Genomic DNA, 27,451 nt, shown 5'->3' on the forward strand with positions numbered 1-27,451 from the left:
AATATTATAGGTCAAGCCAAAAGTAACTTCGAAAGACAATGAAAGGTAGTGAAAAATAAAGAGATTTTCGAAAATGATAAGGTTGAATCTGGCATGATTAACTTATGGAACTATGAAATTCATCTCATCCTGTATAAGAGAATAGGTATGTTAATGATGGAAATAAATTAACAAGAATAATACTGATTCTTGAATATATTACAAGCTTTTCATTTGCTGCCAAAGTTTTTAACTTAAGAGCTGGAGTGCAATGCCTTCTCTGTCCTACGCTTTTGCAACAGCAGAAAGATCCTCATTTATGTTACACTCTTCAATTCCTTTAGAACTCATTTCTGAACTTATAATCTGTGCTTCTTGCAATTTTCCTTCCTCTCGAAGGCCAGATGATAACTCGTTACAAATATTGGCTACTGGGAGAAGACCGTTGTCAACCATCTCTCTGTACCAAATATATGCACCAGAAAAATCTTTAAGTTTGCAATGCCATTCAACCAAAATATTATAAGTTTCATCATTCGGAACAATATTGTTAGCCTTCATCTGATCAACAAGATTCTTGGCTTCTTGACCTTTTCCCTCTTTCAAATGCACCATAACCAAGTAATTGTACGTCCTTCTGTCAGAAGGAATTCCCCGTTCCACCATCTCTATGTGCATAGCAAGTGACTTTTGAACCTCTCCATGCAGAGCATAGCAATGGATGAGCTCGTTATATACAACTCGGTCAGGAGAAAGATCCACGTGGGACATTTCTTCAACAATTTTGTCGATTAACACCAGTCCATTATTTCCCTTTTTGCACACTCTAATTAGAGGATGAATTGTGTTGATTGTAGGTTTTATGCCAGAGGCTTTCATCTTCTCATACATTTCAAAACACTTTTCGGTGTCCCCTGCATCTGAATACCCAGAGATTAAAGAATTGTATGTGATAACATCTGGAATGAAACCTTTGAGTTGAATATGCACAACCAACTCCTCAGCTTCTTTGATCTTACCCTTCTTGCAAAGCCCATTTAATAGAGTATTGTATGTAACGAGTGTTGTTTCCGCATCACTTTCTAGCATCTCCAAACATCCAAAAGCATCAGTCATATTTCCTCTCATACAATGTCCATCTATAAGCATATTATAGACCTGCACATTTGGCTTAACTCCTCTACTGATCATATCACTTAGGACTACATCAGCTTCAAGAAGCCTACCATCCTTGCACAACGAATTGATCAGAGAACCATAGGTAATTACATTAGGCTTCAAACCGTTATTTTCCATCTCCTCAAGAATCTCAAAACACCTTACGAATTCCCGCTTGCGCCCATATCCATCAATTAAGATGTTATACGTCTGAACATTCGGGGAAACTGGCTTCTCAAGCATTTTCCTTAACCACTCGTTTGCCTCTTCCATCATACCCAATTCACAGAATTTCGTGATCAGAGTATTAAATGTGACACAACTCGGCTTCACCCCAGTAATTTCCATATCGTCAACAGTTGAATAAGCCTTCTCCATATTGCCTTCTTTGCAATAGCCACTCAAAATGGTATTAAACAACACATCTGTAGGAATAAGCCCATTTTCCATCATCTTCTTCAAAATCTCTGCAGCCTTATCCGTCCTCCCTTTCTTGCACAATCCATTCAACAAAACACTACTCGTGTACTCATTCAACTTCACCCCTGTCTTAACAACTTCTTCATACAATGCTAACGAGGAATTAACATCATCACATCGCGAAAGCCCATCGAAAAGTATACTAAAAGTAAATCCATCAGGTACAAATCCATAACCCTTCATTTCCTCCACTACACAATTAGCTTCCTCCATCTTCCCCGACTTGCAAAGTCCACTAAGCAACGTATTAAATGTCACCATATTAGGCTCCACATTATCATTCTTCATCTTTTCCCTCAACTTAAAAGCCTCCTCTACCCTCCCCATCTTACAATAACCATCCATAAGAATATTATACGTCACTATACTCCGCGCCACTCTTCTCTCAAGCATTTCATCAAACAGTTTCCGCGCTTCCACAACTCTCTTCTCTTTACACAACCCACCCATCACTACATTGTACACAAACTTGTCCATACCCACCCTACCATTTCTCATACAATCTATCAGCTCCAAAGCCTTACCCAAATCCCCTAACTTCACCGCCGACATTATAGCTTTTCCATAACTAATCTTATCAACCCTTATACCCCAATTCATTACATCAGAAAAAACTTCAAGGGTCTTTTTATACTGCTTTAAACTATTCAAAGATTCAAGAAACACATTGAAAGATGATAAAGGTGGAAACTTTTTATCATCCCTTAATAATGAATAAAGCTCTTCAGCTTGGTTAATGAGTTTTGACTCTAAATACAGTGAAAATAGCAAATCTGAGAAAAGGGGTTTTGCAGGGGAAGGTGAAAAGAGAGTATAAAGTTGAGAAACTGAACTTGTATGAATAAGGGTACCCAAAATTCCTTTTGCATTTTCAATACGATGCTGTTGAAGTAGAATCCTGAGCTGCCGGAGCTGTTCTTCAAGATTTTGGGTTGAAGAATTTGTGGGGTTTTCATTGTTGATTGAATTGATTTCTTCTAGGTGTAGAAATGGAGTTGAACGGAAGAATTTTCCGGCGAAAGGGTGATTACCGGCGCCGGCAACTTTGAAAGACCGATGAAGCTTAAGCATATTGGCTCACTGTGAAAATTCTTTGTGCTTGTAGAATGTAGTTTTACAGTTTGGAAAATATGTATGTTCATTTGTCAATTACTGTGGATTTGAGGACCAAAAATGAAATAATAAAATTGTATTTTTGTCCCTTACTTTTGGATTTTGTTCACAAAGAGATATAGTTTGTTAATCTTTGCTAATCCTCCTCCATAAGTTTAACATAATACTCCAAATTTCACATAATGTATGTTGCTGAAAAGTTGTCATATTTATATTTATTTCCATTATGTTAAATCCCTTTAATGTTAAGAATATTCATGAGGATTTGATGATAATTTCAAAAGATAAGGATATTATATATTATGAGGGTCATTTGATTTGCAGACTAAATTATCTCGTGATTATAATTCTTAAAAGAATTTATCTTATGAGGGATAAAGTGAGAAATTTAGAATAAAACTTTGAGACTAAGATGTGATCCAATGGTAGTAGTCACAAGATGTACTTGCAAGCGAGGAACAAAGTGATCACAAGACATGTTACTTTGTCAATGACACTACTTACCTTCAAACATTGCCATAACACAACATATGAAGAAATACATATAATGGGAATTTGAATTTTACTTTTGTATTTTGAAATTTCAATTAAATTTATATTCAAATGCCTACTGAAAAATCAAGAACGAAAAAATCACCATTTCTTTAACTTCAACGTATATTTCTAGAAAATCGAATCCACACCAACAAATTAACAGTTTAGATAATCAATCAACTAAGTTACTAAAATCTCTCATTCAAACGTCTATTGAAATTTTCAACCGAACTCTTAAAACTCATTTGGTTGGGGAACAAATTTATGTCTAAACTCTACTAAGATCTTTTCTCCAAAAGAAAATTAAAGAGATTCAATCAATTGAGCTGTTAAGATCTTTCCTCCAAAAGAAAAATAAAAAAAATTAGTTAATCACACCTATTACAAAATGTAAACAAGATAGTCAACCAACTGAGACTATTACAAAATGTAAACAAGATAGTCAACCACCTGAGACTATTACAAAATGTAAACAAGATAGTCAACCAACTGAGTTATTAAGATCTTTCCTTCAAACGCCAATTAAAAACGAAAATAAGATAGTCAATCATTTGAGCGACTAAGATCTTTCCTCCAAAAAAAACAAAAAATAGTTAACCAACCGAGTTAACCACATCTATTAAAAATGAAAACAAGATAGTCAACCAACTGAGAAAGATCTTTCCTCCAAAAAAAAAATAGTTAACCAACCGAATTAACCACACCTATTAAAAACGAAAATAAGATAGTCAACCAATTGAGAAAAATCTTTCCTTTAAACGCCTATGAAAAAAAACGAAAGCAAAATAGTCAATCAATTGAGCGACTAAGATCATTCCTCCAAAAGAAAAACAAAAAATAGTTAACCAACTGAGTTAACCGCCCCAATTAAAAACGAAAATAAGATAGTCAACCAACTGAGTCATTAAGATCATTCTTTTAAACGCCTACTAAAAATGAAAACAAGATAGTCAATTAATTAAGCGACTAAAATCTCCCCCCTCCCCCCCCAAAAGAAAATAAAACGAAAAAAAAGAGTTAACCACACCTATTAAAAATGAAAATAAGATAGTCAACCAACTGAGTCATTATGATATTCCCTTCAAACGCATATTAAAAACAATAACAAGAAAGTCAAAACGAAAACAAAAATAGTCAATCAATTGAGCAATTATGATCATTCCTATAAAAGAAAAACAAAAAAATAATTAACCAACTAAGTTAACCACGCCTATTAAAAACGAAAACAAAATAGTCAACCAACTAAGTCATCAAGATATTTCCTTCAAATGCCTATTAAAAACGAAAATAAAATAGTAAATCAATTAAGCGATTAAGATCATTCCTCCTAAAAAAAATTGAGAATAAAATATTCAATCAACTGAACGACTAAGATCGTTAAACGAAAACCCAAAAATTTGGGGGGTGCTGGCAAACGAGGAAACAAGTAACCATACAACACATGCATATGTCGACGGCACCACCTATCAAGCCTGCCTGGGGTGAAATCAACGTTTGGGAAACGCGACACACATGTGCATCGGTGTTTATTTTGATTTGGTCCAAAGGGGACAAACACCGGCCAAACATACCCCCAAACAACATTACTTCTGGTTAACCAGAATCTTTCAGGGTTCAGAATGAAACCAATTGTGTGCATTTCCCAAGGCCCCACACCCCTGGGTGACCCACAGTCAATGTTAGTCTCTTATAAAGAAGAAAAATTGTTAGTCAATTACCGATGTGGGAAAAATGTAAGGTGAAACTACAAGAGATAAATCTATTTTGGAGGGGCTCAATATTAAAGACTGAATTATGATAATATGTTAAATTGATATTGAATCTAACTCAATCTTAAAAATTAACTCGAGAGGAAAAGATTTTTCTAAGTCATCTATCTATCTCCGATGTTGGGTTCTTCATTCACACACAAACACGTACCCTCCCACTTTTAGACACATTTGATATCGGATCATTCACTTTCAAGATGCGTTGATGATAAAATGGTAGACACGTGAAACTCAAAAATTTTACGCTAAAGATCATGGAGATTCGAATTCTCTTCAAAGCATAATATTGAGAATGAACATTTTCAATAAAAGAGCTCGGATCGGAACGATATATTCAATACCGTGAATGAATAATTTGTTCAAGACCCATCATCAAAGGTCTAACTCTAATACCATATTAAATAGATCTTGCACCAAATATTATATTTAAAATAACAATATGATGCAATACAATACAATAGATAACAACCATCCAAACAAGCTGTAAACGAGCATTGCTTTCTAATCCAGTTGAGTCATCAGCTTAATTAGACCGTAATCATTTCTTAATCCATTCTTATCTCAATCTAATGTAAGGATGATTATGATGCCTTTGTGTCCATCTTGGTGTACTAATATCCTAGAGTCAATACATTGACATGTTATTTTGTCTCATGACTGAATTTCATATCATATTTTTTTCTAACTTTTACACATAATGAACTCATTCTTAATAATAAAGTACAAACTTATATCACTTTATTTGTATAATTAAATAAATTTATTGATCCGATTAATTTAATTTTACATAGAATAGACCGAATAAATCAATCCTACTCTCAAGGCATGAAATCAAACATCACTATGTTGAAATACAAGACTTTTATAAAAATAAAGGTGATATATACAATAATAAATAAATCATTATAGTGCCTATAAAAAACTTAGATTTTTTTCTTGAAAATAAGTTAATGGAAGATTATATTTTTTCTCATTTTAATGCAATTTTACTACTCATAGCTTTTGTTTTCTCCTCAATTTTCATATGGAAAATTTCAAAACCTCAAAGCCCCTTGCCGCCGGAGATCTCCGGTGGCTTGCCGGTGATTGGTCATCTCCTCCAATTTTCCGGCGCCGACGACATTCCTTTATCTCGAAAACTAGCAACTTTAGCTGACAAATACGGTCCCGTTTTCACTTTCCGTCTAGGACTTCCACGTATATTAGTCGTCAGCAGTTACGACGCCGTTAAGGACTGCCTGAACACTAACGACAAAGTCTTCGCCGCCCGCCCGGCTTCTTTGTCCGGCGAATACATCGGGTACAATAACGCTATGCTTTTTCTCGCTAGTTATGGTCCTTATTGGAGAAAAATTCGAAAAATTGTTCTTCAGGAAGTTCTCTCAAGTAGCAGGTTAGAAAAATTGAAATTTGTTAGGATTTCTGAAATTCAAACAAGTGTCAATGAACTTTACTCTTTAACCTCAGTCGCCGGAGAAAATGTTGATTCCCCGGTGACCGGAGATAATTTTCCGGTGAAAGTTAATGTTACTAATTGGATAGAAAAGTTAACTTTGAGCTTGATAGTGAAAATGATAGCTGGAAAAAGCTATGGAAGGGTTGAAAAAGGGGGAAATGAAGAAGAAGCTGAAAGATTTAAGAAAGCTTTGAAGGATTTTATGTATATTTCAATGGAGTTTGTGTTATGGGATGCATTTCCTATTGCTTTATTCAAATGGATTGATTTTCAAGGGCATGTTAAGTTTATGAAAAAGGCATTTAAAGATATTGATTGTGTTTTACAAGATTGGTTGGATGAACATGTGAAGAAGAGAGAAAGAGTTGATTTTGTTGCTGGAAATGAACAAGATTTCATTGATGTTATGCTTTCTATGATGAGCAATGAAGATTTTGCTGATGGTTATAATAGAGAAACCACCATTAAAGCTACTGCTCTGGTGAGTACTTTATCTTGCTGATATGTATACATTGCTTTTCTTGAAATTACAACAACAAGAACAAGTTGATGTTGCTCGGCTCTTCAAAAATGTCGTGAATTGCATGTTGGATCCTTCAAAAGCAATGCATTTTTGAAGGACCTGACACGGGTGCGGCAACATAGACAACAACATACCAAGTGGGATTAGTGTAATCACACTTGTTGGGCGGTATGGGGAGGGTAGGATGTAGGCAGACTTTATCCCTACCTTTGAGGTGGAGAGGTTGTTTCCGATACACTCTTGGCCGAGAAGAACATTTCTTTTCTTGAAATTGACTTACAGTATATGAATTTATGTTCTATGTACTGATAATGAACATGCACTCTATGAAAGTTATGAATGTTTTTGAGATGCTTGTGCCTATATGTTCATGATCATGGGCTATGTTGCTTAGGCTTTTCAAAAATTGTTGACTGGTGCGTGTAGGATAACGTTGGAGGATCCCATACAAGTGGGATGTCATTGTTGAAGAGTCTGAGCAACATAGATTATGGGTAGGTGTTCAGTTGGTCCGCTCGATGCACAGTTAAGGCATTGGGTGTCAGTCACGTGCACCTATCAGATTTAGTTACAACGACCTTTAACTCTTTATATCAACTTTGTGTTCTGAAATGAATTGTGCAACCATTTAGCATGATGCCAACATAATGAATATATAATGATGTGACTAGAAACTGTCTATTACTTTGGTTAAAACTTAAAGTTTGTTCTTTTGTTTGTTTTTTCTTAAACGGTTCTTTTTCTACCACAGAGTATGGTGTTGGATGCTTCGGACACCACTGCTATTCACTTAAATTGGGTTATGGCTACATTGTTAAACCATAGGGATGCCATGAAGAAAGCCCAAGAAGAGCTAGACACGAAAGTTGGCAGAAACAGATGGGTAGAAGAGAGTGATATCAAGAATTTGGTATACTTCCAAGCTGTCGTTAAAGAAACACTTCGATTATATCCACCAGCACCTTTGTTAGTACCTCATGAATCAGTAGAAGACTGCATTGTACAAGGATACCACATTCCTAAGGGTACAAGATTATGGGTCAATACTATGAAACTGCAGCGAGATCCTAAGATTTGGTCGAATCCTGATACATTTGATCCAGAGAGATTCTTGACTAGTCAAGCAGGGTTTGATGTTCGTGGTCAACAATATGAGTTCATCCCGTTTGGCTCTGGAAGACGATCTTGTCCAGGGATCACTTATGCAACTCAAGTGACACACCTTACAATAGCTCATTTACTCCAAGGTTTTGAGTTTAGTACACCATCGAACGAGCCTTTGGATATGAAAGAAGGGCTAGGCATGACAATGCGCAAAGTAAATCCTATATTAGTGTTGATTACGCCTCGCTTGCCTTCTGTGCTCTATAAGTTCTAAGATTTAAATGTTTTTTTTTTTTTTGGTTATGTATGTACTTTGTGGATGTATATTGTACGTATGAAGAAATAATTTGAGTGCCAAATCTCCTATTCCAATTGCAAGAAAAAAGTAGTAGTAAAATATAAGCACCTTTGTAGTCAACGCGATCACCGTCAACAATGAATCTAACAAAACATGCAACCTCTCTCTGAAAGGCCTCATATGCAAAAAGCTGAAATCAAGATTGAAGTTGCAAGAACATGGAAAGGCAGTAATATTAAAGTCAACACGATTATCGTCATGAATCTATATTTTGATGATGGTAAACTGGCGTGGTTGTTAGACGCCAAATACATTAAGGTGTGGTACAAGACACCTTGAGAGACCTAAACATAAGCCCCAATAAATCCCCATAATTGACAATTAACACATGAGTACATTTAGAAAGCAGCCTTGTTCTGCTGCTCTTCTCCAACAGGTAACTCCTCGAGTTCTTGATATAGTTAGCTTGGCATTTCTGTGGTGCAGGCCAGAAGCACGTCAAGTATAAACTATTGCTTTCAGCTCATGGACAATTAGTTTATTCACTAGCCATGGATACTGCATCTCAATTTAGAGTAGAGTCAACTCATGTCCTTAAAACAATTTAAAGTTGACCGGAAATTGCTCCAGTACAGAACATCTCAAGCAAAACAGATCACCAGAGCTCTTGGTCTATCCTTTCAGTTCTTGTCCTGGACAAAGCTTGCACTTGGCCATGATTTGAGGTCCAGTGCTTAGCTCATTACTCCTACAAAAGTGGGCAGTCAGAAACTTTGCTCAGCTTCCCCGCCTCAACGTTGTCAATAATGCAGCAAATGAGTCTTCATAAGGAATCAAAATTTGGTCCACACTGCGTCAGCTGAAAAATATTGGATTGGACCTCTGAATTGGTGTTCATACATACACTAAAAGCTCAATGAAACAATCCATGTCAACCAATGTTCTCAAGCGACAAACATGGATCCAATCCTTCCAGTCTTTGTCCCACAATAAAAGCATGCACCTTGTCTTGAATTTGAACCCAACTACATCCAGGGTTTTTCTTCACTCCTCTCAGCTTCATCAACTCTCTGATACTATCAGCTTCACCCCACCGGCCTGCTTCAGCGTACATATTTGATAGAAGAGCATAGTACCCAGGATGATGTGGCTGCAGCTTAAATAAGTGCTCGGCTGCCCAAGAACCCAAGTCCACATTTCCATGGAGTCGGCATGCTCCAAGGAGCGCAGCCCAAACATTGGAATCTGGTTTAAATGGTAGACCAGTAATAAGATTAATGGCCTCATCCATAAGCCCAGAACGACCAAGAAGATCAACCATGCAAGCGTAGTGCATCTGTGATGGTTCAATGTTACGAGCAAGCATGTCATTAAAGTATATCTTTCCCTTATCAACTAATCCTCCATGACTACATGCTGATAGAACTGCAATATAAGAGACTGAATCGTGTTCAACACCATCCTCTCGCATGGCTTCAAACATATCAACTGCAGTATGTAAATCACCAAGCATCCCATACCCTAAAATCATAGTATTCCATGAGGCTACATCCCTGCTCTCAATCCTATCAAAAACCTTTTGAGAAAGATCAATCCGTCCACATTTGGTATACAAATCAAGGAAAGAATTTGACACAAAGAGGTATTCATGAAACATTCTTCTAACTGCAAATGCATGGATTTCCTTTCCTTGTTTAATAGCCGAAACAGTTGCACAAGCTGAGAGAACTCCAACAAAGGAAACAGTATCGTGCTTCATCCCAGACAGCACCATTTCAGAGAACAATCCAAGAGACTTTGAGCAATGACTTGTCTGTGAATAACCAGCAATGAGTATATTATAAGATACCTCATCTCTAAGAGACATATCAAACACATTTTGTGCCAGATTTAGACAACCACATTTTGCATACATATCGGTTATAGCATTTGAGACGAAGAGATCAATGACAGATCCATTCCTTATTGACCTGGCATGTATCTCCTTTCCTGAGCGAAGACAACCAATTCGTGCACATGCAGGAAGAACATTTGTCAGTGTAACAGATGTTGGAGTTTCACCACTAGATTGCATTTCCCTGACAAGTCCTATAGCCTCGAACTCAAGCCTATTTTGAGCAAAATTTGCAACCATTGTATTCCATGACACAACATTTCTCAAACCCATTTTATGGAACACAGCAGATGCTATAGCTGAACGCTCTGATTTTGCATACATATCAATCAAGGCATTCGCAACAAATACATCACGCTCTAAGCCTGTTCTTAGACAAAAACCATGAACTTCTCTTCCCTTGCTAAACTCTTCAAGTTCAACCAAGACAGGTAACAAACTTGAAATTGTAGTCGAATCTACTTTCCAACCTTCATCAATCATAAACCTAAAACTTTCCAACGCACGGTTACTAAACCCATTATGAGCAAAGGTACCAATCATTGCATTCCAAGAAACCTCATTCCTTTCAACCATCTCATCAAAAACTTGTCTTGACGACTCAACATTCAAGCACTTCCCATATGCATCGATAAATGCATTCCCGATAGCCACTTGACAATCCAAACTCACTTTAATCACATAACAATGAATCTCACCAACCATTATCCCATCTTCAAGCACTGCACAAACGGGCAATACACTCACTACACTTACCACATTCGGTTTAAACTCAGACCGTAAAACCATCTCCCTAAACACCCCAATACCTTCAAAATAACACCTATTATCCGAAAACACCCGAATCATACTATTCCACGAAATCAAATCCCTTTCAGACATTTCATCAAACAACTTCCGTGCACCCACTAAATCACCAAAACTCCCATAAAACAGCATCAATGTATTATTCACAAACACATCATAATCAAAACCCAATTTCATCAACAACCCATGAACCTCCAACCCTTTTCGAACCTCAAGAAAATCAGTACAAAGCTTAATCACAAAAGGGAAAGTATGATCATCTGGCACAACCCCACTTCTCAACATCCCATTATAAATCTCAATAACACCCACAACACCCAAAATCGTCTGAGCTCGAATAAGGGTGTTGTAAAGAAACGCCGAACGAGAAAAAGGGAGACTTTGGTAGAACATCGTCCGTACGATTCTTGGGTCTGATGAAAAAGCGGCGTAACGGAGAATGAGAGCTGCAGAGATGGAAATGCTGAACGGAAGAAGGCCATGGATGATGGAGAAAGCGTGAGCTTGTTGGGTTTGAAGGAGAGATTTCGTTGTTGAGCAGAAATTGAGGAAATTTTTAGGGTTTTTTTGAGAGGATTTTGATGATTCAGTGAGAGTTTGTAGAGATTTTGTGAAGATGAGAAGAGAAGAAGAAGCTATTCGAGAAATTCGGAGATAGTGAAACATAGGTGTAAAAGAAATTAGAGAAAACTCATTCAGATGAAACTTTAGCTTATATATTTACAAGTTAATAGTAGAACGAGTTCAATCCAATTAGTCTATTATTTAAGAGGCTAATTTCCTTTATTTGGGTCGATAGCCAAAAAAATTGGTAGCATAGTATTAACTTTAATTGAACAAGTTTAAACTTGAATACTTAAATTAATCATTTAGCTACTAAAACTATTCGTCGGATGTTCTCCTGACACAACTCGAGAATAGATCGATGAAAACCGCAACATGGGGAATGTCTGTTACTTGTCACACGGTTTATTTTTCGTTGTGGATCATAAGGGGTTATAACGCTTTATTTGACTTTCTTTATATTAAAATATGTTTCAATATAGTATTAATCAAATATTTATTTCTACTCGATAATAAGTGCGTGCAGAATAACTCAAATATTCAGATATATTTTAATGGCAAACGAATAATAGTTGATATATGAAACTCGTACCGATAATTTAGATAGTTAAATAAAATGATGAATAGAAGTGTGCTTTTTATCTTTAATTATATATTTAAGTATCAATATGATAAAAAAGAAATTATTACACTAATAACTAAAAAAATAGTTTAATAATATAAAAAACACATCAACAATTTAAAATTTTATTTGTAAATTGGGTTCAAGTATAAAGAGACTCTTCTTCCTTTTCATTCAATTTCAAAGAAGGATTCTTTTTTCTTACATATGCTTCAATTAAGGTCTATTTTCCATTTTCAAAGACCCCTCCTTTTTTTTTTTCTCTCTTTACATATCTCTGTATTTGGATTGATTGGTTTCACTTTCAAGTGGGGTTTTAGGCATTTTTCAAGAATAAGAGAATCTGGGCTTACTTCTAATGTTAAAATTTCATCGCCAAATAGGTAAAAAATCGAATCTTTATACATTTTGTGTGTTTCTTTGAGCTTGTGCACTTGTTTTAGCGTTTAAAGTTAGCATCTTTTGGTTTATTTCTTACTGTATTGGTAAAAAAAACTTATTCTTTATCCACTTTATATGAGATTAGAGTTAACTTTCCCAGTGTGGTGTTCTTCAAGGGTGTGGCTAGTGGTCACTGATGTTGTTTGAGCACTGAGGTCTCAGGTTCTAATCTCAGCAAAGACAAACACTAGGTGTTTTCTTTCGTCTGTTCTAGTCTTGGTGGATAGAGTTACCTAGTACCACGTAGGGCAGTTTTCAGTGTACAGCTTTTGGAAAAGATTGATCTTTTCTTGTTTTTTAGGCATTTCAAGATTCAGTCTTTTTTTCCATTAGGAATAGTACTTCTCACTAGTCTTGGACCAAAACTGACCCACTTTTGCTAACATAAAGGATTATTTAGGTTCAGGAGTATATAAAACTGACCAAGTTTTTCTCCTACTTGAGTGTAAGTGTGTGTTCTAGAAAAGGGTACAAATTTGTTATGAACTCGTGATCGTTATACTAAGCATAACATTGGTAGTTATCCTCCACTGCTGGTAAATATTTTGGGGAGAGTATATTTTCGAGTTATTGCTAATGAGTGATTAATGTGTCATATGAAATGAGCTTCAATGAAAGTGAGGATTCATATAGCGGAACCCAACTTGTTTGGGACTGAGGTGTAGAGTAGCATTAGTAGTAGTTGTAGTGTTTGATTCGTATGCATGTCTAATGATTTAAGAAAAGAAAAAAAAATGCTCCGACTTGGGTTTTCGGGGGAAAATGCTAATCCAGCAATGCACCGACCCAGCCTATTTATTTTTTGTTCAGGAATGACATTAAAGGGCAGTTTAGTTCAAAAGATAGGTAATGCAATCAAGGAAGTCGCAAGGAACAAAGGCTCAACATGGTGGTACACACCTCACATGGCTGCAGCGTCTCGTGCCATAACCGAACGGATCCCATTGGTTGATATTCTCCTTGAAGTCAGAGATGCGCGGGTATGTATAAGCCCTAGCCTTCATGGATCTTTTCCTTTAAATTGTTGCTCGGTATGTGTTTGATTAAATGTCCGAATAAGCTTGCCAGTATTACTCTGTAAAACGTTTTGTTTTGTGATGTGGTCTTTGAATAATATATTATGTTAATGAATAAGTTATTCTCTTAGACATATGTTCTCTTGTCAACAAGTGTTGACCTCGTATGAATCCATTCTGCATGATCTGTACGTATCAATTATGGACACAGGAGGGATAGCCTAATGGTAAATACCTTCGTCTGTAACCATAAAGTTGGGGGGTTTGAGTATCCAAGGGAGCAACTTGGGAAGTTCGGCTTCGTGTAGTACGGTTTGTGGGTTGCAGTTTAGCATATCAAGAAGTATGCACCAGTTCTGTGATAGACCATTACTTTTGGCCTCGTCGATAATGTGCTTTTACCACTAATTCTTTCGATCTTCCAGAGCCTTTTTCTCGGTTGATCTGAAGTATCAAAACAAACATAAGAAAATAAATTCACAGGTGTATGTAGCATGAGCATAAAGAGATAAAAAAAGGAAAGTAACATCATTGCTTGATATAATCACATAATTGTCAATGGCATTCATGGTGAGGTTTTTGTTAAGGACTCCATTATAATTTGACATATGTTCAATCATGTTCCAGTTCCTTTGTTTATGAGGATATGCTTGTATATCTATCCTCTAATTTTTTTATTCTTATTTTTTTTCCCTTTGACTTTTCTCAGATTCCTTTATCATCAGCGTGTGAGCTAATTAAGCATCATTCACCTTCCTCGAGGCGCATTATAATTCTGAACAAGACAGATTTAGCAAATCACATTCAATTAAAGGTGATGCTTTGCTCTTCATTTTCTTAGTTTGCTAAGTGCTGCTGTTTCACCAGACGATTGTTGATCTAGCTGATTCCTCGATCCCCCCTACTCTGGCCACGCCTTAATATGATCACAAGCAGCATACATGATAGTTTTTTTTGTGGTTAGGCATTACTTCCACCCAAATTATTGCAGATATGTCATAAATCCTTTTTGCTTGCTGCCTTTACATATACATATATTTACGTTTGTTTCCTGCAGGAATGGCTGAAATACTTTGAGCAACAAAAGTGTCTTGTTTTTGGAGTCAATTCCCATAATAAGGATAACATCAACGAGGTAATTAATGGAAGTTTTCTGCAGTTGATCATGTTCTAATTTGCAAATTGGTCTTGTTATAGCAACACTTGTTTGTTTGCTGTTGTGTTGGTAAATTGTTGTTCTCATGATGTTTGACGTAAATACATAAGGGTTGCATATGCATTGGTACCATATTTGTTGGCTAAATTGATATTTACTGAAAGGTTGACATTGTTCATGCATAAATTTGCGAATTCATCCTATATCAGCAAAATTTATTGGTTTGGATGGCATAATATTGGTACGTTGTTGTTTGACATTAACACAGATAGAGGGATATGTACCAGTACTATAATTCCTGACAAGAGTGATATTACTGAAAGATTGATATCATGTACTTCCATAGTTAAAGTCACCGGCATAAATGCTGATATTTAACGGAGTGTTATAAAGAAAACGACATGCTGATCACTTCAGTAACATTCTTTCTGCTTGGGTTTTTTAGCTTTCTTTTTTTTTTGTCAAATTTCCCCGAGAAGAGATATTTTACACATAGATCAAAAGGTACATAGAGGGGTACTTAAGCCTGCATAGAGTTGGACTTCTTTAATGTTAACATATGAAGCCAATGCTCTGACAGTTGGCCAAGTTTTAGTACAAGGAAGTACAATCCCCAGTGATGCTATGTTTCATAAAGGGTAGCCTGATGTACAAAGTATCCCGCGTTCCCGCTGAGTATGGGGAGGGGATGCACCCGAAGGGGTGTGATGTAGACAACCTACCTAATGCAAGCAGTAGTGGCCGCTTCCACAACACGAACCCGTGACACACGGAGACAAATTTATCATTGCTCCAAGCTTCCCTTCATAAATTATATTTCTCTACCTTGCATTGAATTCGTAAGGACTTTATGGCCTTTCAGTTGATGGTGTGCACCCGAAATACTTGGGTAAATTTTCGTATGTTTATCGATCTGACTAATATTATAGAGTTGACATTGATATTCTACTAATGAAAAAAGGAGTAGGCCTTGATATTCATCACTAGTTAATCTGAAGACCTTTTATTTTGCATGTGATGCTCATTTGCGCCAGATATAAATCTTGACATGTTGCAGACTTGCAGTTATTGAACTTTCTGCGAGCCAGAGTTCGAGAATTACCAAAGATGGATCATGGGGATCAGACAATTGCATTAATGCTTGTCGGCATTCCTAATGTTGGGAAGTCTGCCCTTGCCAACGCATTGCATCAAATTGGAAGGATCAGTGCAGTGGGTAAATCAACTTTTAGTACAAACTGTTAGTTGTTAAGTTCTTTGTAGCTGTTTACTCATGTTTCTAAAAGACTCTCTAGAGTATAGAACTTCTCCAAAATCCATCAAACATTCTTTGATTTGTAGAGAAAGGAAGATTAAAGCATGCCATAGTGAGTCCTCATCCAGGAGAGACAAAAAACATTAGTGGCTTGAAGGTATTTATTTCTTACTTGTAGAAGCGAAGGTTTTTTTATCTTTCAACCAGGAAAATTGTGAACTAGAAGGTTTGGGATTTTTCGCAGAGTTCCTGGGGTTTGTTTTTCAGCTTGCGGGTTATAGCTTTCCTGTTTTCTATTTGCTTTTTGTTTCTGTAGTCATTTCTTGATGAAATTACTTTCACAAAATCAGATCGCCAGCCATCCTAGTATTTATGTGTTAGACACCCCTGGTGTTTTCCCGGCTGAGATTCTCGATGCAGAAGTGTGCTCCAATCTAGCTTTAACAGGTAGAATTTCCAAAACATTTTCTTCCGCTAACTTTTTAGATTTTCATCAGCACATAGTCACAAATCGCAATTCTCACAGCTCCTGCTCCTCTTGTTAACCGAAGGAAAAAAGGGACGAATGATAGACATTAATTGGTAAAAGACTATACACAAAGAGAAAGTACCATGACAAATGAGGAAGTGGAAAATGCGGATGTGAGCTACCAACTGATAGATATTCTATGTTCCTTTATTCTACATGCAGGTGCTATCAGAGATTGCTTGGTTGGAGAAATGGATCTTGCGGAATATTTTCTATCCATGTTTAACTTGAGTGATGAATATAAGAAATGGGCCAAGTTTTCATTATCAGGCGCTGATGATTGTTCTGAGTTAGAGAGAAGACAGAAGAGACAATATTTAACAGATCACACGCAGGTAAGCAGTTTAACAGGAAATGTATTATAACGTCTTTCTTGCCTCTTCGCTATATGCAAATCACAAGCTCCATTGCGTACTAAGTACCAACTGTGTGTCAAGCACAAGTTGAATATTCTTATGTCCTACAATTTTGAATAATAAGTTCAACAATCATTGTTATTGCACCTTTACAATAGACTTGTTTTCCAAGACCAGTTGAATTACTAGTAAGGAAAGACCAGTTAGTTTAGAATAACATTTTCAGTGTGGTTCCCCGCCTTATATATCCTGAAAAAAGTATGATTTCCAAAATTCCCATATTACCAATAGCCTTCGGAGTGGGTATACATTTTATCTTTTGTCAATAGCCTTCAATTTATGTTTACAATCTTTAGCAGAGAGAAATAAAACAGTCCTTTGACAGATGAGACTACGTCAGGGCTATGTTGCTCGGACTCTTCAAAAACATCTCGGGTGCATGTCAGATTCTCCAAAAGCTATATATTTTTGGAGGATCCAACATTTTTTGAGGGTCCAAGCAACATAGATTCAGGGAATGATCTATTTTTTGACAATGTGCCTATGTATATAGCAACATGTGATTACGAAGTTTGATAATTCGAATGTTAAATAAGTGGAACCTTGCTAGATGCTGTAATCATTACATTCATGTCGATCAATAACTATTAAGTAACAGAACATGAAATTGTCAAGTTTTTAGCTCTGACTTGTTTCGACGTTGTGTATGACATCTCTGATTATTCATACAGGATTTCATTGTGAACAGAGCCCGAAGAACGCTCTTTGAAGCAGTTTCATCTTTCAATGGCAATCTACGCGATGAAGAAATTATGTCGCAGCTCATCAAAGCAGAGTTTGCTGTTCTTCGCGATGCTTTTAATTTGCCTCCTGATTCAGATGATGGTGTTCGTAAAGTGGCTGCTAAGTTGCTTAATCTGTATCGTACTGGAAGGCTTGGTCATTATACTCTAGATCTTGTTCCAAGTAATAACTAAGGAGAAGTCTTATACGCGAGCTGCGACAGTCTTAGTTGAAGTGTCTAAATGAAAAGACGTGACCACTTTAGAGGACTGTCTATGTATTCAACTAAATTTGTTTGACGATTATCACAGATAAACTTTACATTCTGAATCCACCTCTGATTCCCGGCTATATTTTGTTATCTGCTAATTTATGCATATAACAAGGTATATAAGTTACTCTGTTTATATTAGTAAATTCAGTGTTTAATTTCCTATCGTGGATCGATTGATTAAGTGTAAATGTTGGTTTGTTTGGAGTTAGAAGTATACAATAATAATTGAATCACAAATCAAATATTTATCTAGGTGCACATATATAGAATAATGCACATACATAGGCCTCCAGGCCCTCCCTTATTCATCTTCGAGATGAATTCCTGTATTTGTCACTATCCATTTGCATATACGAGTCAAAAGATCAGTTGTGGATTATCGATACATCCATGATAATGGTATTCGCTATTATTATTTTCAGAAGCAAAATAAATAGTCGATAACCCATGCACTATGCATAACAAATAAAGTGATTTATAGCAATAAAAATGATCAAAGAATGTTTTACACCATAAATTTCAAAAATATTTATTTCTTTCTTATATTTTTTGTCAAATTAAACGGCGTTACATAAATTGAGACGATTTTTTCCTTTTTTTCTTCTTTTTTTGTGAGTTGAGGTCCTTGGCATGTACGTTTTTTCATTATTTTTTTTTACATAAAATTAACACTGATGGGCATTTTGGTCATTTTAGCATAAATCTAGATTTGGATTCTTCAAGCATATAAATCCAGAAAATTATTTTTCATCCTTTATTTCAGCTGGGTTGTTACAAGTTCAGGTATTTTCCTCTTTTAAAATTTTTGCCTAAATCTTATTCTGCTGTTTTTTTTTCTTCATATTTTTCCAGTTTTGAATTTATGAGTTTTTGAAAGAAAGATTAAATTACTTGATATTTGACTTCTTTTAAAAAAAAAAAAAATTGGGTAGGGGAAGGGAAAATGTGGAGGGGAATCGAATTCCGGTGAAAATTCAATTAGTCAACCAACCAATTGAGCTACGAACTCTCAAGGAAGGCTTTACCTCCTCAGACACCAATTGTGGAATTACACTGGTTATGAATTAATTGTTTATTTCTCAAAGAAAATGAATTACTCTACAATTTGCTTGCATTGTCTGTGTGAAATAATATACTCCCTTTGTTTCAATTAGTTTGTCTAATTTTGATTTGATACGGAATTTAAGAAAGTAAAGGAAACTTTTGAATCTCTTAAACTCAAGATATGTAGAATGTATTAAAATGATCTTTAAATCCTATGGTCTTAAACATGCTAAGTGGAAAGTTGGAATAAGAGAGTTGCCAAAAATAGGAAAGATGCATTCTTTTTGAAATGGTGCTGTTTTGTTACTTTCCTGTAGCCACTTGATTTGTTTCTTGGAAGACGAATTCTTATACGTGTGAATTTTGTTATTGATAATGGAATCGACTTTGTCCAGTTCGATAACACACGTGGTAAGCCAAAGGAAAAATCTCGTCTTCCTCCAGAAAGAACAGTGCTGGTAAGACCAAATGATCGTTAACAACTTTTTTTGTTCCTTTTATTTAAATTCACTTGTCGAGTTGAAGGCTGGATATCCGACTTCTTGTGCATTAGTTCCATATATTGCACATAAGGCATATAGTGTAATGGTTAACACAATGTTTTTGTCTTCCTGTCAAGCTGAAAAGACATAAGAATCTAAGGCTTTGGGCATTAATTTCATGAGACTTGTATAAATCAATAGTGACAAAGAAATAACATGATGGAATTTCTTGAGCCGAGGGTCTATCAGAAACAATCTCTCTACCTCCAAAGGTAGGGGTAAGGTCTGCATACACTCTATCCTCCTGAGACCCCACTTGTGGGATTACACTGGGTATGTTGTTGTTGTTGTCTCGGCCTTTAACTTATATGTCATTGTTATTCTATTAAAATCCTTTTAAATCGCAAATTTCATACAAAAACAGAGAAGGGTTAAACCATGATCGGAAGATGCTTATCAGTTCAATCATCAAACCCAACCGAGCTAAAAGTTCAAACTTTGAATGGAATTCAACATCTAGCTGAAAGTTGTCGGTTCAAGGCATGGTTTCTGGATCAGTTTGGCGTGCTTCATGATGGGAAACAGCCTTATCCTGGTGCCATTTCGGCCTTGGAAAAGTTGGCAACTTGTGGTGCAAAGATGGTAATCATTAGTAATTCTTCAAGAAGAGCATCTATAACCCTGGAAAAATTGAGAAGCCTCGGATTTGATCCTTCACTCTTTATTGGTGCCATCACGAGTGGTGAATTAACACATCAGTATCTTCAAAGGAGAGACGAAGCTTGGTTTGCCTCCCTAGGAAGATCATGTATTCACATGACTTGGAGTGACAGGGGAGCTATATCTCTTGAAGGGCTTGGACTACAAGTTGTAGAAAATGTTGAGGAAGCTGATTTTATTTTGGCTCATGGAACTGAAGCCTTGGGGCTTTCTTCTGGTGCCGCACTTCCCATGAATCTTGATGAACTCGAGAAGATACTGGATCGATGTGCTGCTAAGAAAATCCCTATGATAGTAGCAAATCCTGATTTTGTAACCGTTGAAGCTAGAGCTCTGCGTGTTATGCCTGGAACATTGGCAGCCACGTATGAAAAACTTGGCGGTGAAGTGAAATGGATGGGTAAACCTGATAAGATAATATACAAGTCAGCTATGGAAATGGCTGCTGTTCTAGATGCCTCGGATTGTATTGCTATAGGGGACTCCCTTCACCATGATATCAAAGGAGCAAATGCAGCTGGAATTGCATCAGCATTTATCACATGCGGAATACATGCTGCTGAACTTGGACTTGGCAAATTCGGGGAAATCGGAGATGATGATGCTGTACATGCTCTTGCCTTGAAAAACAATGCATATCCTACATATGTGCTCCCTTCATTTACATGGTGAAAAAAGGTACTAATGTTTTAACTGATATTGTTGCAAGTCATTGAGTATATTTTGATTATTATGCATTAACTTGACTATTTTTCCTACCTCCGATACCACGTCTATTCGTTGAAAAAGAATATTCTGTCCTCCCCAAAAAGATTGTCTTAGTTACTGTTTCGACCAAACATTAGTTAGTTTGATCCTCGTATCTTGAATCAAGACAATCTTTTTCTTTACATAAGGAACAAGAAATATTCCCAAAACTAATTACAACTCTGTAAATTACCCTGTTTGACATCCTAATATAGAATTAGCGAGTCTTAGACAGTTCTTTTCATAACCGTGATGTTCAGGTTAGCTTAAGTACATAAAATGAATAAGAGGTTGAAATATGATTCCTCAAAGAAGAAGAAAAAAGTAGCTTGATCCTGTACAAGTAAACAGTAAGTAATAACTTTGGAGAGATCAAGCTTTCTGTATAAACGAATCCGTTCTGAATACATTCCTAATCAGATTGAGGCCATAAGCCAAGATTCCTTGACACCGTAGTCTTTCATTACTGACAACTTGAATGTGTAGATCCCGTGAGGAAAACGAGTAGAATAAACACAAAGCATTCCTTCCAATACCGAAAGGCCATATATTATGTAATACATGTTGAAAACCAAGGGCATTCCCTCTTGCAATTGTATCTCTCCGTACACCTCATTTGAAATACTAAATGAAATCAAAGAATTATTTAGTGTCGAATCAAGCCAATGAAATTCTCCATGTACAAATGCCAAAGAATCCTCCACAAGAAGGGGGAAACGACGTTTATCAATTTTGCTCCATGAACCACTTTTCAGCGTGAGAATTTCACAATTTACTCTGTGATCAATCTTAAGGATCTTATAGTCACCACTAAGTCATATATAACCATTTATCAGTGAAAATTCTGCATGAGGAAGTACTACTGATTCTCTTGTGGAGGGGTTCCATTGCAAAATTATGTGGCGTTTGTAACAAAAACAATTGTGAACCTTGATAACAACAATAGAACCTCCATGGTCTACGGTTAGATGGCCAATCAAGTTTTCGTACATCCTCCACCAATTGAACTGACAATGAAGAAGTCGTATATAAAGAACAATGTGACTGAAATTAACCTTTAAAAACAAGAATTTTTGGGGAATGTTGGTTATTCTTCCAATGATTGAGATGCATTATCGTAAAGTAAAGCTCGGATATCAATGCCATCCAAAGCTTTGAGACACATTTAAATCGAAGAAGAAGAGATCGCACAAGTAGCTTGCCTTAGGGATATATATATATATATATATATATATATATAATGTGTAGGGAAGCTTTGGTAAATACTTACTCAGGTGCTTACACCAAACTGATACAACTTATCATAGTTAAGTGATTTAATGGAGTTAGACGTTCCATTTCGACTTTAAATTTTAGCATCCAAAAAGTTTGTCTGTACAAACGATCTAGCACTAGCAGTATATTCAGAGTTCCCCTGGTGGGGCTAGTAAGTTTGTCCCTATTTAGTGTTCTACCTCGGACTATTGACATCATACATACACTGTATTGAAATAGATTTCATGGAAAACCAGCTATATTTTTGAAGTTTGTGGGAATTTATTTCGGGGTCATTCGAAAAATTAGATATGCAATGGTAGAGAAACAAATTCTTGTTTTATGAAGAGGGTTCAGATGAACCCCTTGGCGCTACCTGGCCCCTGCCACTTGTTCAATATAAGCAATGATAGAATACAATAGCTTCTCTTAACAGAAGCTTGTAATATATCAAGAAAAAAGAAAACTACTACTTCCAACTACACTGCACCAGAACATGACTATCCTTCCCAAATAAGAGGTTATAACATGATTATCCTCCCCAAAAAGGAGTCTTGATCGTATATGAGTAAATACTGAGTAAGTAATTTTGGAGAGATCAAGCTTTCTGTAGAAACGAAGCCGTTCTAAATAGTAAAACTTCACAGACTTGACAAACGAGTATGAGTAGAATAAACACAAAGCATTCCTCCCAATACCGAAACACCATGTTTGATGCAATCAATATTGAAAACCAATAACATTCCCTCTGCTAACGGTATCTCTCTGTACACATCATTTGAAATACTAAACGAAACCACTGAATTTTCCAACTACAAAAGCCAATGAAATGCTCCATGTACAAATGCCAGAGAGTCCATATCAGACTTTCTCCACTGAATATTATTGGCGTTGTCAGTGGTAGAATTCAAATTCGTAACGTGCATCTAACTCATACATCTACTGGAGTGACAAGGTACATGGAGGGGGCTATCAAAATAAAAAAAAGTAATTACTTCAACTCAATAAATCACCATGTTTGACATTGTAATATAAGATCTGAACAGATCTTAGACAGTTCTCTATCTAAATATAAGCAATGAAAAGCTACAATATCTTTCAAGAAAAAGAATAACACTACTTTCAACTACACTGCGCCAGAAAGTAAATACTAAGCAAGTAATTTTGTTGAGATCAAGCTTTCTGTATAGACGAATCCGTCAACCAGATCTTTCGAAACAGATCGAATCCATAAACCAGATGATTTGGATGTCTTAAAAACACAACCACGTTGGAAATGTTGGCAACGGAGTAACACTTCACCATCTGAAAACATGTATTCCAGTATGATTGTACCAAGATTGGTATTTTGTACATTAAACAACTAATTCCAAGATTCCTTGACACCATAGTCTTTCAATACCCAACATTTAAAATTGTAGAATTGATTCCACGGATGAGAATGAGTAGAATGAACACAAAGCATTCCTCCCAATACTGAAATGCCATGTTGGATGTAATCAATGCCAGAAACCGTGAACATTCCATCTGGCGGCGGTATTTCTGCGTACACCTCATTTGAAATATCAAATGAAACCACAGACTCCAGTGAAAAACCAAGTCAATGAAATGCCCCATGTACAAATGCCAGAGAGTTCATAGTAGACGACCATACGGGGTAAATGCCAGAAGGATGTTTATCAATTTCCCTCCAGGAACCACTTTTCAGTGCGAGAATTTCACTGCATGATCGGTGGCCAATTTTAAGGATCTTATAGCAATCACTAGTTGGGTCATATCCCAATCCGCTAGTAAAATCTAATGTCACTGAAAATCCTGTATGAGGAAGTACTATTGATTCTCTTGTGGAGGGGTTCCATAGCAAAAGTTTGATGTGACCAGGATAATCATATTTATCAACACCCATAAGAGCCAAACCATCGTAACAACAATATATTTTGCGACCCCTTGGTTCATCACTGGAAGGCCAATCAAATTGTTGTACGTCCTCAACCAGTTTAACTGACAATAAAGAAGCTGATGTCAAAGAAGAACAATATTGGAAGGAAAGTTGTGGACAACAAGACGAATTTTTTGGGAATTTTGGTTTTTCTTGGCATGATTGAGATGCTTCATCATAAAGTAAGGTTCAGAGATCAATGCCATCCAAAACTTTGAAAGACATTTGAATCGAAAAAGAGACCGCACAAGTAGCCTGCTGAAGATTTACATAATTAAATCTTGTGGCAAATGAATTCCTATAGCGCCATCAACATCCATCTTATTTATTTCCTTTGGATTCTTCAGAACTCTCTTCCCTGCAATTAAAAATTGTGCTTCCATAGAGGCATATCCAGAATCTTGAATTTATGGGTTCTAGATTCTAGAAAAGGTAACTTGTTGGGTTCTGAAAAAATTATTATACATATTAAATAGGTTTCTTAACACGGATACAAGATTTTTGCAAAAATTTAGTGGATTTTGCCAAACTCATAACTAGTACTATGGCTCCCCCTCCGCCCCCCTAGGAAGAGTTCTAAGTTAGGAGATAGTAGGTATAAAGCGGAATAGTTCGAGGAACGTCCAAGCTAACTCAGATACGACCGTTACAAGGGAAAACACACACACACATATACAAAAATACTAACAAGCAGAAAATACACAGAGATTCAACAGAAAGAAACAAATACCTTTGAAACGATTTGCCTTTTGTGCCATCTTTAGAGCCTCCTCTTCTCTATTGCTTTGTTTGAATTCTTAGGGTTTCTCCTTTTAGAGCTTCCACTTCTTTATATACTAGCTCTTTGACACGTGTGTTGCACGTGTATTCCGAGTCATACACTATATAATTTTGTAAAATAATTTTAATACTTGTTAAAATAAATCTGAGTAAAATTTATAAATAAATGATGAATTACAATATTTGTGAATGATCAATATGGATTAAACAGATCTTTGAGCTATGGTTATGCCAATTTCATCTACAATAATATACCAGTATAATAATATAAGGAGAGTCTGTGGATGATAGAGTGTATGCAGACATTACCCCTACCTTGGGAGATAGAGGTTGTTTCCAAATATTAACTAACTAGTGATTTTGGAGAGATAAAGCTTTCTGTATAAACAACTCCTCCCCGAAAGGTATGGTCACATATATGTCGTAATTCAAATGGCCCTTTGGATGTCTTGATAGGGGGGTGATAACATTTGTATACCTTTTTATGAGGCAAATACCCAACAAAGACACACCGTAATGCTCATGGATCAAGCTTGGTACGTTTATGTTTTGGGAGATGAACAAAAACAACACAACCAAAAACTCGAGGTTCTAAGTTTAAGGTAGATGAGAGGCTAACAGAACTGAAGAGGTGATTTAAGGGAGTCTTAAAATGGAGAACACTACTAGGTACATGATTTATTAAATAAACAACATACAAAATAGCATCCTCCCAAGATGCAGGTTGCATATGAGACCTAATCAAACATGCACGCGTAACTTCCAATATATGACGATTTTTCCTCTCTGCTATGCCATTTTGCTGAGATGTAAAAGAGCATGTAGTTTCATGAATGATGCCATGATTTTGGAGATAAGACTGCCACACTTGATTAACAAATTCTCCTCCATTATCTGACCTAAGGACTTTTATTTTGGCTGAAAATTGAGTTTGAATCATCTTATGGAATGAGCGGAAGCATTCAGAAACATCACTTTTATTCTTCATTAGATAAATCCATGTCATACAACTGAAATCATCAACAAAGATTACAAACCAACGATATCCAGATGAACTAGAAACTGGAGAAGGACCCGACACATCAGAGTGAATCAATGCAAAAGGCTCAGTCACCTTACTAGTACTTAAAGGATAAGTAGTACGATGACTTTTAGCTAATACACAAACATCACAATGAAAATTAGAGAAATCACACTCTGAGAACAAAGTTAGGAATAAGTGTTTAATGTAGCCAAAAGAAGCATGACCAAATCTTCGATGCCACATCCATATTTGGTGTTCTTTAGCAGAATAGGAACCTTGACTGGTTAGAGCAATACCATGGCATACATCATCCACATAATAAAGCCCCCCTCTTTTAGTACCACACCCAATAATCTCCTTACTGTTGAGGTCCTGAAAGATGCAAAAATGAGAATACATCAATACTAGACAATTTAACTGTTCAGTTACTTGAGAAACAGATAACAAATTATTGGATAGTGAAGGAACAAATAATGTATGCTCTAGAGACAAGGAGGGAGTCAAAGCAATAGTTCCAGCACTAGTAACCGGGGATGATACACCATTTGAGTTGGACACATGTGAACGATGTGGTTTATTAGGAGCCTGCAGAAGCGACTGATCAAAGGTCATATGATCAGTGGCTCCGGAGTCAATAACCTATCCAGCGTCTTTATCAGAATCCATATTAGTAAGAGTTGATCCAATATTACCTGATGAGTGTCTAGGTATAGTTAAATCAGAATCACTGATTTCAGTTGAAATCAAAGCCATTCCAGCATTTGGCAGTGATGTGCTAGATGAAACCATAACAGTAGCTTTCCCATCATTTTTATCACCATCCTTTCGATTTCCCCGATCCCTAGACTTCTTTTCATTTAAACCATCCCACCAATCTGGATATCCATGCAGCTTAAAACAATTTTCAACTGCATGTTTGGGATTACCGCAATGAGTACAACCCTTTTCACCATTGCTACGAGCTTTCGAATGGTAATTTCGATTTTGTACAAAAGAAGTCTTTGCTTTCATAGCCATGCTGGAATCTGTATTATTATTTAACATTATGTTCCTCCGTTGTTCTTCATTTCGAACCATAGCAAAAGCAGATTCGAGATTGGGAAAAGGGTTCAAACAAGAATATCACTTCGGACACGATCAAAAGTCACGATCAAAAATATCATCCAAACCAGCTAGGAAGATATACACACGTTCTTTTTCGATTTCCTTCCATCGGGCCTGGACAACATCAGGTTGTGTGAAAGAAATGGACTTACGATGATCGAGTTCTTGCCATATTTTTCGCAAATCTGCAAAGTATGTAGAAACTGTTTTCCCCTCTTGTTTCATACGTATTGCTTGGCAAGAGAG

The 27,451-nt window shown here is 36.3% G+C and overlaps 5 protein-coding genes across 6 annotated transcripts; 3 read left to right on the forward strand and 2 right to left on the reverse strand.

Moving 5' to 3' along the window:
* Window positions 1-108: 108 nt before the first annotated feature.
* On the reverse strand, window positions 109-2,735 carry LOC129884095 (pentatricopeptide repeat-containing protein At5g12100, mitochondrial). Its single transcript, XM_055958461.1, has one exon. It carries the CDS (start codon window positions 2,686-2,688, stop codon window positions 265-267), a length of 2,424 nt encoding a protein of 807 aa, XP_055814436.1. The 5' UTR covers window positions 2,689-2,735; the 3' UTR covers window positions 109-264.
* A 3,231-nt stretch (window positions 2,736-5,966) lies between these two features.
* Window positions 5,967-8,499, forward strand: LOC129884111 (nicotine N-demethylase CYP82E4-like). The gene is made up of 2 exons (XM_055958468.1): window positions 5,967-6,970; window positions 7,764-8,499. Exons 1-2 carry the CDS (start codon window positions 5,984-5,986, stop codon window positions 8,388-8,390), a joined length of 1,614 nt encoding a protein of 537 aa, XP_055814443.1. The 5' UTR covers window positions 5,967-5,983; the 3' UTR covers window positions 8,391-8,499.
* A 145-nt stretch (window positions 8,500-8,644) lies between these two features.
* On the reverse strand, window positions 8,645-11,815 carry LOC129884104 (pentatricopeptide repeat-containing protein At4g14170-like). Its single transcript, XM_055958465.1, has one exon. The coding sequence runs from the start codon at window positions 11,779-11,781 to the stop codon at window positions 9,346-9,348; it is 2,436 nt and encodes an 811-aa protein (XP_055814440.1). The 5' UTR covers window positions 11,782-11,815; the 3' UTR covers window positions 8,645-9,345.
* Window positions 11,816-12,457: 642 nt separating this feature from the next.
* LOC129884117 (DAR GTPase 2, mitochondrial) lies at window positions 12,458-18,271 on the forward strand. Its single transcript, XM_055958473.1, has 10 exons — window positions 12,458-12,522; window positions 12,622-12,684; window positions 13,553-13,722; window positions 14,468-14,572; window positions 14,816-14,893; window positions 15,980-16,130; window positions 16,256-16,326; window positions 16,520-16,616; window positions 16,861-17,033; window positions 17,786-18,271. The coding sequence occupies exons 2-10, from the start codon at window positions 12,660-12,662 to the stop codon at window positions 18,029-18,031; spliced, it is 1,116 nt and encodes a 371-aa protein (XP_055814448.1). The 5' UTR covers window positions 12,458-12,522; window positions 12,622-12,659; the 3' UTR covers window positions 18,032-18,271.
* Window positions 18,272-18,875: 604 nt separating this feature from the next.
* LOC129884126 (uncharacterized) lies at window positions 18,876-21,094 on the forward strand. Of its 2 annotated transcripts, XM_055958479.1 has the most exons (3): window positions 18,876-18,894; window positions 19,551-19,613; window positions 20,062-21,094. In XM_055958479.1, exon 3 carries the CDS (start codon window positions 20,076-20,078, stop codon window positions 21,027-21,029), a length of 954 nt encoding a protein of 317 aa, XP_055814454.1. In that variant the 5' UTR covers window positions 18,876-18,894; window positions 19,551-19,613; window positions 20,062-20,075; the 3' UTR covers window positions 21,030-21,094. The 2 variants fall into 2 exon arrangements, with proteins under 2 accessions (XP_055814454.1, XP_055814451.1); XM_055958476.1 differs by lacking the exon at window positions 18,876-18,894 and having other exon boundaries at window positions 19,049-19,613.
* Window positions 21,095-27,451: the final 6,357 nt, after the last annotated feature.

This window comes from Solanum dulcamara, chromosome 1 (genome assembly GCF_947179165.1).
Source record: "Solanum dulcamara chromosome 1, daSolDulc1.2, whole genome shotgun sequence".
Taxonomy (NCBI): Eukaryota; Viridiplantae; Streptophyta; class Magnoliopsida; order Solanales; family Solanaceae; genus Solanum; species Solanum dulcamara.